General features: G+C 33.8%; 1 protein-coding gene across 3 annotated transcripts in view; it reads right to left on the bottom strand.

Moving 5' to 3' along the window:
• The window catches only part of BMP2K (BMP2 inducible kinase), a 116,109-nt gene that overhangs the window by 20,424 nt on the left and 80,397 nt on the right, over nt 1-15,288 (bottom strand). For 2 of the 3 annotated variants that reach the window (XM_041759935.1, XM_041759938.1), the window contains 5 exons: nt 13,483-13,694; nt 11,992-12,090; nt 10,995-11,179; nt 7,980-8,137; nt 1,419-1,529 (listed from right to left, as the gene is read on the bottom strand). In XM_041759935.1, the coding sequence (XP_041615869.1) occupies nt 1,419-1,529; nt 7,980-8,137; nt 10,995-11,179; nt 11,992-12,090; nt 13,483-13,694 (765 nt within the window). The remainder of the gene's footprint in view (nt 1-1,418; nt 1,530-7,979; nt 8,138-10,994; nt 11,180-11,991; nt 12,091-13,482; nt 13,695-15,288) is intronic. The other variant, XM_041759937.1, reaches the window with a different exon arrangement.

Below are 15,288 nucleotides of genomic sequence, written 5' to 3'. Positions count from 1 at the left end.
TTTACTCTAGTCCCTGATTCCAGGCACATTCCCCCAGAGAAGTTGCACAGATACATGCAAACCTGCAAAGGATTATACCACTCCTTCTAGAGTACAAAAAAGAGCTAGCAGTACTGAAACCATTTTCTGCTGTAAGAGATCAATAGCTATGTTCTTGAGAGTTTATAATGACCATTTTGAAATATTATAATTTGTTTGAAAAATGTAATAACACTATTTTATTGGGGGTGTGAGAGAGTACATGTGTACAGATTAAGTAGAAACAGCAAACTGTTTTCCCCACCCAATTAATGTTGTCATGACATTCATTAAAAGATAATTTGAAAGAAACAAACAGAAAATGACAATATGGACCGTTTTCAATAAATAGCAGAGTAAAATATAGAACATGAAAAGATGTAGAAACTCCTAATTATTGTGCTACATATCCTGGATAACCAAATCTAAATGTTGAAAGGCTATTAATACTGCCTCAATCTATTCATCAGAAATCCTGAACACCTTATTTCTTTTTAAACTTATATTTTTAAGTTTTTCTTTTGTTTAGAAGGTGTGCCTTTTGTTGTTCTCACCTGTGTGCATTTTTTTAAATGGTAGCAATGATGTTGTTATATATATGCAATTAGCTTGAGTGAGAAATACAAGGAAAAGAAATTAAGAACATGGCCGAGGTATGGTACCTTGAATAAAGTAAACAGAACCTATACCTTCAAACAAGGCATTATTTCATCTAATATATTTCCCTTTTCTATGACCAAACTCATTTTTTTACCACTAGGAAGACACACACACACACACACACACACACACACAAATCCATTTATGCCAAAGTGGGATCCTATTCCATCCTAATATCTTTGACAGTGGATTACTTAGAAGATATTACTACAGATATTTTTTAATGGCAATAACAATATTTAAATTCTAAACTGAAATTAAAGCCAAAAAAAGGAAATTAAAGCAAGGATATAATCTGTCACAAGATAACTGTGACATACAAAATCATTAATACTTTTTAAACACAATTAAAAAAGAGCACATATAAACTAGGAAAATACAGGAATTTTGAGCAAAAGCTGAGTATAAACATATCTTTAAATGTATTTTAAATAAATAAAAAGTAAAGATTTTCATGCATGAATTTGATTCACTGGTATCCAACAATAAAGATAAAAGGAGAGTTATGGTTCTACTGTATAAATCATCATTTTTCTATGTTGGCAAAAGTACAACTGAATAACGCAATAAAAAGAATGACATTAAGAAGACTAGGATGGCAAAACTAAAAATAATTTCCTATTTTCTGTAACTAGCACCTAATTCTTACTTTGGCTTTATATTAATAAAGTTTTTTGTTATTATTATTGTTTTTGTGTGTATTTTTTAATGATAATGATGATGTTACATATGTAACTTGCCTGAGTGAGAAATGAAAGGAACAGAACCAAAAGGATCTTCTGGAGGATGGTTATGTGGAGCAGAAAGTGGGTCTACATTCTTATCTGAGGATGCTCTCTCCTCGAGCCTGTCTGCAAAAATAAGATGAAACAAAAAATAAAATAAAATAAAAACGGTCTTTAAAAAAAAAAAAAGTGGTAACAGTATAAATAAAATTAAACAAAGTAACAGCCTTTTTGAAAAATATCAGATTCAGAGTTCATTTTTATAAGTATTAGGAGGTGGTCCTGAGTTTAATAGATATTTGTTGCTACAAAGGCAAGCTTAACATTATCATCTCAGTGCTAGATTTCACAAATACAATTACCTAATAAATAATGTAATTTGGTTTACTTAAATACCCAGTTATCTTTAACTTATAAATACTGGACGTGAACTTAAACCCAGCTTACTAAACAGAGACATATTTGGCAGAATTTCTCCAAAAATACATATGGAAAAAATATTGCAAATGGTCATTTGTTCATAAAATAGGCAAATCTTATTTCTCAATAGCAACTAAAAGCAACTGACTATTATGTTACTGTTCCTTTCTCATATTACTTTGCAGTTAATAAATCATTCACGTATATACAGATACAAAGATATATTCCTCTATTAAAAGCCTAATGACAGAGTTTATTTCATCCAATGGATGGATATCTGAGATCTAATATGTGCCAGGCACTGTTCTAAGCAACGAGCAGGCAACATCAAACAATACAAAGAGTCTTGCCTTCTTGGAGTTTATATGCTGGCATGGAAAAACAAAAAAAGCAATGAGTATAATGAGAAATATATACAACATGTTAAAAATAAAGCTATAGAGAAAACTGCAGTGCAAGGTAAAAGGAACTAAGGGAGTGGGCACAAGTCACAGTAATAAAGAGATTCTGATCGGTACTAGGTGAGAAAAGACTCCAAAGAGGCAACAAAGGCTACCTGGGGAAGAGCACACCAGACAGGGGAAAAGCTAGAGCAAACGCTCTAACTAACGCAGAAGCACGTTTGTTGGGTTTGAAGAGGAGAGCTTCTGTCTCCTAATTCCCTTAGTAGTGATTATCTTTCCTTGCTCTTAAACTACATATCGCAGGCACTTGATCAGCTAGAAACATCTCGATTTTTGTAACCTGTCTCCCTATCCTCCTTTGCCTAGCAATCAAACATATACTATTAGGAACACATTCTGCTTTTTCAGGAATTTTAAGCATTCCCAGGACTATACCCTTCATGTTTAAGAAATTCTATGAGTAAACTATGCTGGTTTCATTTGAGTTCTAAGACACAAAGACACTTCATAAAAAAAAAAAAAAAAAAAGGGATCCCTGGGTGGCGCAGCGGTTTGGCGCCTGCCTTCGGCCCTGGGCGCGATCCTGGAGACCCGGGATCGAATCCCACATCAGGCTCCCGGTGCATGGAGCCTGCTTCTCCCTCTGCCTGTGTCTCTGCCTCTCTCTTTCTCTCTGTATGACTATCATAAAAAAAAAAAAGACACAAAGACACTGGATTTTGGTAAAATGCAGATTCTGACTGGACAGTTCTGGGATGGGTTCTGAGATGCTGCACTTCAACAAGCTCCCAGGTGATAGGATACTGCTGATTCAAGGAGCACACTCTTGAGAACGTGAGGCCCTAGAGTAGAGTCAACATTATCCTAAATCCACTTGATTACTACGATGGACAATTCTTTAAACACCTTTATGACAATGAACACAATTATCAGCTTTGATGGCTAAAATTAACTCTGCAATATCCTCATGAAACTTTGGGTTGTCTAAAATTTTACTTAAAATTCCATTGGGAATATAATAAATGATAAATATTTTGTTAAGGCAACATATCTGACAACTAATTTATGCACAGTTTCCAAAGTCCCAAAATTTAACAGATGCTTTTCAAATCCATGCCTGTAATGGGTAACAATGAAAATTCTGGTGTACAACAGAGTAAGGACAAAGGAAAGAGGAAGTGAGAAAGGACAAACGAAAGAGACTATCTCAGAGTGATAGCCACAGTATATCAATATCCCAGATCCCTTATTCTTAAAAATCAAGACAGTGTGTGTAGGTACTTAGGTCTAAATTAGGACCAAACTTCCTTTCTAAACCATCTGCATCATAATTGCTACGATTACTCTATAAAATAGTTACCTGGGCCCTACCACAAACTTACTGAATCAGATATCTGAGTGGGAGTTTGGAAATCTATACTTTAACATACTCTCTAGATTTATAAACCAGTACTGTACCAAGGGTTTACAGCACATAAAAAGGCACCGTTACCACTAAGGTTCTTTGAATACTCCTGCACTGGTATATTATCTCCATCAATCTATGGTTAATTCACATAAATGTAAAAGCAATACCATGGAATTAGGATAAGAGTACACATCATGTAGGGATAAACTAATATTTCTCACTGTTTCACAAAACACAGAATTAATTTTTCCATGGAGGATTTTTGTTAAATCATCATTTCTAGAGTTCACAGATTAACCGGGTTCCCAGGGCATAAAATACAAAATAAATACACATATTAATTTTTTAAATTAATTACCTAGAGTTAAAAACTAATGAAATGGTATATAGAGCTACTTTTCAAATACACAGTCACCCCTAAAAGGAATTTAAGTTCCATTTTCAAATAACTGGTTTACATTAGAGCAAAACCTGAGCTTGGCTTGTCCAATATTAAGAAACTTACCTCCTCCTGCCTTCCCAAAAGAACTGTGTTGGTGAATAAAGACAGTATCTTTTCAGGATTTTCAATTGTTACAGATGGCAAAAAATACAGAATTTAAAAATCTTAGAATCAAAATATATTCCACAATATCATGAGAAAATTAAAATACTCTAATAAGTTAATTCAGTAGCTTATATGGATAATGGCTTGAACAGCCAAAAAGCTAATGAATAAATTTTATAAGTATAGTCTTCATCTGATACTTTTGAAACTAATATATTTGAAAAGTTCTGTTATTCTGTTCTGGAGGACAGCAATATATCTGAATTAGCTTAAAATGATGAGAGTTAATGCTTTACAACTAATACAGATGTTTACATCTATTTCATTCCATGGCTTCACAGAAAAAAAAAAACAAAACACATTCAGTAGAATTTGCAAAGCAGCCACAGTCTAGGTTCTTCTATTCTTCCTTTAGTTACTATGATGCAGTTTTAAACAGAAACAAATAATCATCATCAATTAATATTCCATCAAGCATTACTTTTAATTAATATGTAGAGCTACAAAACTATTTGAACAATTGCAAGTTAAAAGGTTTCCCAAAGCAAACATCTGTAACCTAATTAGTGTTTAATGTATTAAATTTTATCACAGATTTCTAAAGTTTACATACTAATCTGGATGTTCCGATACAAAACACAAATGCAAGTTTAAACTTTAAAAATGTCTTTGAGATCAGCTTTATTAATGATGCTTAATTTTGGTTTAATGTTTGGATTTTAGGTAGAACAGGTGAAAAATTCTGAACCATAAATATTCAGTTACAAAGCAAGAATCTGGTTTAGTTTTTACATTAAATCCCTTTGCCAACTGGCATATGGATGGACTCAACTGTTTTCTTAAAGATCACTAAAGCACAGTTTTTGTTAGCAATTACTAATATTTTAGGATTCTAAGTATGTCAAAATATATTATGATTTTTAAATCACCTTTTGGATAATATACACAAGTAAAATATTTCCTAGACAGAATGTCCTTTTTCATTTCCATAAATAAACCGTGTATCATCTTAAAAATAAAGACTCAAAAGGCAATGTAAGATTCTGAACAATCAGGACATGGGCAATGCCTATATTTTTAAGGACTATACATAAAGGTACTGAGTTTCTCAATGGAGAGCATTTCACAAATCAAATATAAATTATTTTAGAAAAGACTGGAAAACTGTTGATAAAATCTGTGCTGAGAAAAATGGTAAATCTATTCCAAATGCATCAATAATTTACTTATTTTAGAAAAGGTTTTTAAGGACAAAGGAATCAACCAGTAATGACCAAAATTAATTTTCATTACACTGTTAGTCTTCCACAGAAACTCTTAAGGTTCTGAAAGACGTCTTGCCTTCTGTATTGCAGAGTAATGTAGTCCCTATCAAGTGGATCAAATATTAGATGCCTCATTGCTTGTGAGTCAAAGAGATGCTAAAGATGACTGAATACATAACAATTAAGTAACACTTGGAAAGAAATCTTTCTAAATATTCTCTATGTAAATGATTTATCCTCTTTATTAAAGACATATCACCTTTTTTGAACACCATTATTACAACTATCAATTATTAAGAAGACAGACACTTTCCATCTTCTTTCTTGCTGTCATTTCTTCTCTTGATGTTGTTTGACCACAAAGCCCCTTCTAATCTGGTCTTTTAATTGCCAGCTGAGAAATCTGTTAGCTTAGATATAATTTTTAAATGCTGGTTAAAGGGCAATAACCTCGAGTTGGAGCCTAAAGACTTACACAGAGTATGAGGAACAGGGAAGCAGCATTTATGGAGTCCCTTCTTTCAAGACATTATTTCATTTAATTTTCCTGACAACCTTATGAGATAAGCATCACTATGCCCACTTTATAAGTAAGGAAGTGAGACAGCAGTTACTTTCCTGAGATTACAACCTAGTTAAATGGGATTGCCAAAGATCAGAATTCATATATGTTTTCTGGTACTAGATGCCAGTTTAAGTACATCAGCCTTGTGACAGTGAAATGATTTCAAAGCTCAGGGACCATCTAGGCGCTCTTCCAAATTGCTGAGCTGCTCCAAATCTGACCTTCAGATAAAGCTCCTCCTGTACTTTCATTTGGAACTTAATATTTTCCCATAATTAACAGTGCAATAAAGTCTAAATTCTTTGGCTACACATGTGTGCACAGATACATACAAAAATTACACATTATCTGACCTTCAAGTTTGAAAGTAAATAGCTTTTTGAAAGCAAAAAGCAAAATAAATGATAACCCAATTTTTACGAAGTTATGTATACATCCCATTCTTCCCTATGCAAAGTAAATAAAACTTGATTGGATTATAAATTCTAAGGAGCTTAAAATGAATTTTTAATTATAAGTACAAAATAATGTGAATATTTTACTCATTCCATAAACTGATGGGGGGTGGGGGGGAGGACGAGTTTTACCCAAAGAATAGAAAATACTGATTTAGTGAACACTTAGTTACTATCCTGGTCAAAACATATCAAAACATATTAAAATGACTATTTTAATTTTACACCTTTTGCTTTCAAAATAACCTTGTAAGTTAAATTGAATTGGTTAATCCCTATGCCACCTTGCCATCCCCCACCCCAAAAGAAAGAGATACTTTATTTCCTTTTTCTGGACTTGGTTTTTGGGGCTACTCAGCATAAAGTATACTAAAAATGCCAAACAAAAAAGTAGTGATTTTTAAAAACTTTCTTTAATAAAAAGATGTAAGTGGTTTTACCAAAGTTCACAAACCTTTATTAAAGGTTCAAAACTCATGTTTATATCTGCATTAATCAACTTAATTTTTCATAGTCATATAACCAGTATGTAAAATACAAATTTATATCCCAAACAACTATTCTTACATGAATTCAGGGCATTTATAAATTTTACATAAAATATGTATCATTTGGGAACAAAGCAATTCATCTAATAATTGTTCTCATAAAGCCAGGTACTTAAAATAGAAGCTAGGAACTATAACAAGGGACTGTTAGGAACTTCTTTTCACATGCAAAACAGGAAAACACATTGGGATTATGCGTGCACATGCACACCCGCACGTGCACACACACACACATAGAAGACTCTGAAACCTGAAAATTAGCTACATACTCCAGAAGTGAGCTTTTTGCTATTTTGCAACTTCCTCAAAACATTCCACACATCCCTTTTCTAAAAAAGAACTTCTAAAATACATGTGATGAGGCTTGACATATATATCAGGTAGTTTAAGAAAAGGCAATGATTCCAAGTAAAAGCATTGAGATATCTGATTCAAAGTGTAAAACAATTTATTTAACTTTTGCCATATCAGGACAACAAAGCAGCCCTTTTATGTCAGCACTCATTAAAAGGGCATTACAAAACATTAACATAATGTAGTAGCCCATGTTTTCTTTCAGGCACTTTCAAAGGGCATCTCAAACCCACCTTCTACTGAGTGTGCAAGAAAACAGAGCTGCAAAATTATTAGTAAGCAAGATACAAATGTCTCCCTTTTCATTTGAACATTAATTTTTAATGTTTTAGAGATATTCTAAATTTAACATTCAAAGATATGCAGTATTTAAGTGTTAGGAATCAGCGTATTAGCAATCTTGGGTTTAAGAGCTACTATCAAGCAAATGATTCCTAACGCATACAACAGAGTTTGATAGTGTATGTAAAAGAAGATGGCCTGATTTTTGCCCTCAAATGCACAAAAAGAATTTTCTATTTACCACCTCAAAACAGTCTTTGGCCTTGCTGAATAATTATAGAGCTGTTATTTTACTGTGAAGCAAAATAAGCCTTCAAGTGTCCCTTACTTGATCTCAGAAGGTCAAATTCTCTGTCCAACAGTTCCTCTTCTGTTAACTTGGAGAAATTATCCTCTCCAAAAGGATTCCACCCTGACATATCAGGTGGGTTACTGATGTTCTTCTGACTTGTAATATTTGCAACTGCCTCTTTATCAGCAACTGGCCTATATAATAATTAGAGAGGAAAAAAAGGGGAAAAAAAACATTAGAATGGAACATTCTTAAATGCCCTAGTTCATATTCTCTAAATACTTAGAAAAGAAGATCTTTTTATTATGATCAAGGCATAGATTGACGACACCACCTAGGATTTGAACTGCCTCCATATGTACCCTTGGGCAAGTTCCTTAACCTGTCTCAGCTTCCCCGTCTGCAAAACAGGAATAACTGTACCTACCTCATAAAGTTACTGAAATCATTTAATACATATAAAGCAAAGAGAGCAGTGTCTAGAAAAAGAAATCAGCACTCAATAATTATTATGATTATCATAGTGCCCTAAAGTGCTATTTCAAACAATTTACCTGTAGCTCCAGGTAAACATCTTAACTGTATTCTGAGAGACTCTTCTCTGTACATAAACATACAGTTAAGGCACTCCTAAATTCCTGATCCAAAGAAAGTATGTGAGATAATAAATGTTCATCATTGTTTTAAAATGCTAAATTTGGGGATGATTTATTATGCAGCAACAAATAATTAATACAACTGGGGAATCTATCATAATAAGCAAAATAATATACACGCTGATGTTTATTTCACTATTATGTGACTACAACATGGTAATATTCTCCAATAGTCATACTAAAGCTTTATTAAGTCAATGGAAGAGTAGAAATTTTAGCAGAAGATTAAGTGGGAAAAGAAATAATAACACTAATCAAGATATTGACCCTTTCCCTTTGTCTAAGGGAAAGGTTTCTTGGTTTCTTATTTCTTTGTTTCTTATTTTCTGCTCAAATAGCTCCAATACACTTAGAGCCAAGCATTTAATTCAATTTTCACCTTCCACTGATTCAGTTATAAGCAGGAATATTTGCTTGCAAATCACCTTTTAAATGAAGATATTGTACTCAACAAATCATCTTTAGTAAAGATTGATATTAAATGAGAATATTAACGCAGTAGCACTAAGGCCCCAAGAATGACTGGAGGGTTCCTCTGGGAAGCTAGTGTACCTATTTGCCAAGTATATAACTGTTTCTACCTATGTATATACTAGATAGAATTGACATTTTTTATGCTAATTAACATCAAAAGTAAAAAAAGGTTAATACAAGTCTCATCGGTATCCTAAACAATATTGCACAGAAAACCTCATTTTTAATGAAGAATAAAACTATTCCATTCTTATCCGTAGGGGACTTATTTTTTAGGGATGTCTTTTTTTGTAAATTTATTAGATTACTATTTGTGCTTCACAGATTGTATTTAGTGGCTTTGTTTAAAATATTTAATATTATTTGTTTTAATGTTATTATTTGCAATAATGCTATTAATTTATTAAAGAAAAAAGTGCTACGTGGTAAACTGCATATAATAAATATTTGGATATATTTGCATATAATAAATATTTATTTATTTAAATATAAATATTTAAATTTATTTGAATAAATATAAATATTTATTTAAATGAATGAATGAATGAATGAATGAATGAATATAAACCGCAAATAATAAATAATTTGGCGGGGATCCCTGGGTGGCTCAGCGGTTTGGCGCCTGCCTTTGGGCCAGGGCGCAATCCTGGAGTCCCAGGATCGAGTCCCACATCGGGCTCCCGGCATGGAGCCTGCTTTTCCCTCCTCCTGTGTCTCTGCCTCTCTCTCTCTCTCTCTCTCTCTCTGTCTATCATGGGCAAATAAATAAATCTTTTAAATAAATAAATAAATAAATAAATAAATAAATAAATAAATAAATTGGCAAGTATCAGTCTGGATCTTTAAACCATCCTCTGATCTTATGCCCTGCTCTGCATTTCAATTTTTGATTTAGGAAAACATTTCAATATATTCATTTGTTTTCTCCCTCCCCCATTCTCTCCCTTTCTCTCTCTCTCTCTCTCTCTCTCTCTCTCCCTTTCTCTCTCTCTCTCTCTCTCTTACACACACACACACACACACACACACAGGTTGGGAGGTGTACTACAGCAAACTGTATACTTTATCCCTCTCTTAATATGCTCAATGAACAACTATGCTACTGACATCACTTTTTCTCATGCCTAAATTCTAGCCAAAGCCTGCAGATACCTTTTCCCAGCTAATGATCATATCTTGAAATAATGTTGTATGAGAACTTCTTGAGTTCTAATAGCTACTTCCTCCTACATATCTAAAAATATTAGCAAGTAGTCATAATGGTCAAGAGACTTTTCTTTGCAAAATCCTGAAGCACTCCTCAATTCAAAACTGAGTTTGAGAAAATTTACACCACAGTTCTTTAAGTTATTGTAGTGTTTTCAATATGAATTACCCATGAAAAATAACTCTACTAACCAAGATATCTAAATAACTAAAATATACTAGGCTGTGGTAACAATAAGCTTGCAGTGTCTTTAAAGAAAACCAAATGACACAATACTATTTTTTTTACCTCTTTAAACTAAATTAGACAATCTTTATGAATAAATATTATCAAATTAATTGAAAGTAATAACATATAAGTAGACAAATTAACTGTCTGAAAGGATTATTTTTTTTAACTACTTAAGTAGCTTGTTAGGGTTTTGTTTCTATTTAAATTACAAAGAATGTCTTAACATGTAAGCCACTAATTTTCTGAGGCTTAAATGCTGCTAGATACTGCTAAGCCTCACCTACAGATAGCAACTGGCAGACCTAACTGATGGAAATGCAAAGAATAGGGATGCTCAGGGACAAGAAGAGAGAAATAGGAGAGAAAAAAGGGGGATATTGCAGAAAAATGGACTCTCAATTCAGGAGCCACTTAATGATGCCACTCTACATTTATACCCACTTTCACAGTCATTTCTTTTGCGTTTACTGGAAAAATACTTGCCTATTGGCACTGTAAGAGGAGTCCACTAAGGTTCCAACCTGAGCTGGAAGTGATGAAGTGTAGGAAACTAAGGCAGGTGCAAACTCTTGAGGGGAGGTAAGATATTCAGGTGAAGCCTGTTGCTGGGACTGCTGATGCTGAACTAGCATTTGTTGCTGCAAGAAAGCCTGCTGGTACTGCTGCATCTAAAACAAGAAATGCCGTTACACAAACAATGCTCAATGTCACTAAAGCACAGTCAGTATCACACCTGTTTACTATGTTCTTTCCTTTTCACACTGGCAACAAAACAGAAGCTGAAAAATAATTTATGCATGAAGGAGCAGCTTGCTACCAGAATACCATAGCAAGATAAAATAAGTCTATTTAAGAAGTTGTTTAACTGCATGTATTATGGTGATCATTTGCAAAATATACAAGTATCAAATCGTTAAGTTGCATCCCTGAAACTAATATACTGTTATGTCAATTGTACCTCAATTAAAAAAAAAAAGTTGTGAAGCTAGGCTCACTTGACAGAATTCAAAACTCCTCCTATGAATAGTTTAAGAAAAAAAAAAAAAAAGAGAGTAGCTGACAGTCACTAATACAGGGTTGCTATTAATTAATTAATTAATTAATTAATTAATTTTAAAAATCACACTATTTTCTGAAACAAATGCAATTTCCCTTTGGGTTTCTTTTTTTTATTCAACAGACATGTGCCAAATGAAAGAGACATACAACAAAGGATTATGGGAAATAAATCATTTCCCTTATACTATGACAACAGAGAAAAATACCACCAGTTAGTTACAGTGTGCCAAATTCAGGTGCTACAGTTCAGACCAATGGAAAACTGCTTTAGAAAACATGACTGGCTTTGTTGAAAATGTGTTAATTAGCTGACTGAGTTGATTTTGAATAACTGAATTCTGAATAATACCATTCATATTGTGAATTCCAACACTGGAATATATTCTCAGAAAGAAGTATCTAGAAATTATGTGACACTTACCATTGTAGGATACTGAGATGCAGAAGGTTGTGGCTGATACACTGAATGCATTAAAAACTGTTGATGAAGTATCTGTTGCTGCTGCATTGCATGTTGATACTACAATGAAAACACAAAGTAATTCATCAGTATTACTCATGCCTTTTTTGTGCCATAGTTTTTTTGGTTGTGGTTTCTGTTTGTTTGTAGCTTACCATGATAACAATGATATATGGGTACTAGTAGTCCAAACACCAATGTAAAGTAACTATAGTCCATAACTGACTATAATTTACATATGCTTACTGGAATTGGTTTCAAAATTATCAACAAAACATAACAGAACCAACTAAAACCATTCCCAGAGCAGTTTAGGGATGCTCAGAAGAAAACTAAACCTAAACACATTTACCAGTTGATGAGATCCCCTGAAGTAACTTGTGTCCAAGATTCATAAATTTCCAGTCTCTTCTATCTCCCCTTCAGTGATATCTTCCAGCAATCCATTGGCTTGGATTAGTTAAGCAGAACTTAACTATGTTCTGCTCTGGGTCTATCATTCAAGACCAGAGGAGAGAGACATCTATGAGAAGTGCCATGTGTTCACTGTTTACTAGGCTCAAAAATATTTCAGGAAATGATGGAAAGATGATTGTAACAAGTCATTAAATTTAAAATAGTTCAATGAAACTAGAAATTTGCAGGTTCTGATAAGGCAAAGGGCAGAACAGAACTTAAGGACATTTTTTTCTGTCCCTTCCAACTCTAAATGTCACTCCTACACACACACACACACACACACACACACACACCACCACCACCACCACCACCACCACCACCACCACCACCACCACCACCAACAACAACAACAACAACCCAGGACAACAACCCAGGCAAAAAACAAAAACAAGAAATTAGAACAAAAACCCAAGATAATGTTACTTCGAAAGCCTAAATATCACCTTTCCAGCAATAATGGTATTAATCTATTTCTTAACTCAAAACATAACTTGAAAATGATAACATCTGGGATGCCTGGGTGGCTCAGCAGTTAAGCGTCTGCCTTTGGCTCAGGGAGTGATCCCAGGGGCCGGGATTGAGTCCCACATCAGGCTCCTTGCATGCAGCCTGCTTCTCCCTTTGCCTATGTCTCTGCCTCTCTCTCTCTCTCTCTCTGTGTCTCTCATGAATAAATAAAATCTTTTTTAAAAAGAAAAAAGAAAGAAAAGAAAATTATAACATTCATCATAAATTGACATGTTCATTCATAATGCCCAATGACTGAACATTTTTTTGCTTCACAAAGCCATAAAGCAACCTATTTCAACAGAATATTCTCAAGATTCTAACAGAATACAAGTAAAATATTCTTTAATAATATGGAAATTGAGCAAACATCTACTTGGATCTAGCCTTCACGGTGCCCTTGATATGACAGGGAATTCACTGATATTTAACAGCCACATGAATTTCTCAACACTACTTCTATATCTAAAGTAACTGGAGAATCACCTGCTGCATATAGGCATCCTGAAGTAGCTGCTGCTGCTGCTGCTGCTGCTGCTGCTGCTGCTGCTGCTGAGGATGACGATGCTGTAAATGAAGTTGCTGCAATCTCCAATCTCCCTGTTGTAGCTGCTGAAGTACTCTATGTTGTGGTGGGGGCTGCTGAGAGGGCCCCTGTCCCAATACAATCTCAGGGCCATTTCCAGGTCTCAGTGCTCCTAAAAGTGGTTTCCAGAAACATATGTTAACAGATTCAAGATTTCAACAGAATGCCTGGATTTCAAAACATCCATTTCAATAATCTTTAACCAAGGTAATTTTATCCTCATTTTATAACATAGAAACTTCCATAAGCACATAGTCTGAAGGAATTATTTACTATAATGTTAAGAACCCATGAAAATTAATTTTGTCAGCCACAACTCTGAACAAGCCAATGTCTTAGAAACGTTTCTTTTTTCCTATCTTATCTCTGCATGAACACACCAGCCACATCCTTTGTTTCTAGCCTCTCAACTACTACATGAGCTGGCATGAATCTGTGTCTTTACCAATATGATTCTGTCTACACTACCACCTTCCACCTACTGCAATTCTTCTTATCCTTTAAAGTTTAGCTCAAGTCTCTCTTCCTTGTTCCTCCATCTAACACTTCCACTTGGTTTATAACATTTCATTCTGCCTTCCAAATATTGTCTTTGTGACTATTTCCTAACTAGGGCCCTTGATGGATGGGATGATGATTTACTGATCTATTAAGGCCCCAAGGAATCTTTTATATATCAGATGTTCAATAAATACTAGTGTAGTGACTCAATCAACACTGCCTCCTAAGTGGATATTTATTTATTTATAAGCTTCATAAATTCTACCTAAGGCAAATCCTATGAATAAATTTTTGAAATTAATGAAAAGAGACACAGAACATCAAAAAGAGGAAGTGCAATATACCATAATTTCTATATTCTCCTCCAATGAGTAACCATAAATTCAAGTACAGCTATTTAATCCTATGAGGGTAAAAGAGGAAGAGAGCAAGGAAGGAGAAGAGGATTCTTCAATATCTTCAAACCACCCCAGGCCTCAAATACAACACCTCTATGGAAACAGTTTTATAGTTTTCTAAATCTCCTAATTATAAGGAAATGTATGTTCACTGTAATTTGTCTTGAGACATTTATAAAAATATACAGAAGAAAATTAAAACCATAATTCTACCACTTAGACATTACCACTATTAGCCATTTTAAGTGCATTTCTTTCCATTTAGTAGAGTATTAAAAAGTTAAGTTCCTCAGCTATGTTCACCTTTTAGGACCCTGATGTCTAACTACAGAACACTTGTGGCTGGGGGTGAACCCCAATCACATCAGCGATCATCATGCAATAACTCATGTGGCTCACCTCTCACCTCACAAACTGTGCCTTTGCTTTAGGGACATCAAGCTATAAAAGGAGTTCCTTGGTTCTCAAGCCAAGGCCACAGAGCAGCAGAAAAATCACAAACAATATCATAATAATCCTACATGGAAACAATGCTTTCATGTATATCATTAAATCATCACACTATTATTCTCCATTTTGCAAATGACAAACCTAAGGCTCAGAAAAGTTACGTGAATTCACCAGTAAAGTTAAAGACAAATTTTAAGAAAATATTTACAACATATTTAGCAAAGAATTAATATTCAAAATACATAAAAACAAAATCTTAAGGGCAATAAAAAAATAAATAAAAGCAGAAAAATCTCAGAAAATTGCAAAAGATAATTCACAGAATAAAACAAATGGTCAGTAAACATAAAACAACAT

The sequence above is a fragment of the Vulpes lagopus genome, chromosome 6 (assembly GCF_018345385.1).
Source record: "Vulpes lagopus strain Blue_001 chromosome 6, ASM1834538v1, whole genome shotgun sequence".
Taxonomy (NCBI): domain Eukaryota; kingdom Metazoa; phylum Chordata; class Mammalia; order Carnivora; family Canidae; genus Vulpes; species Vulpes lagopus.
This window is presented reverse-complemented; position numbering and strand designations above follow the sequence as displayed.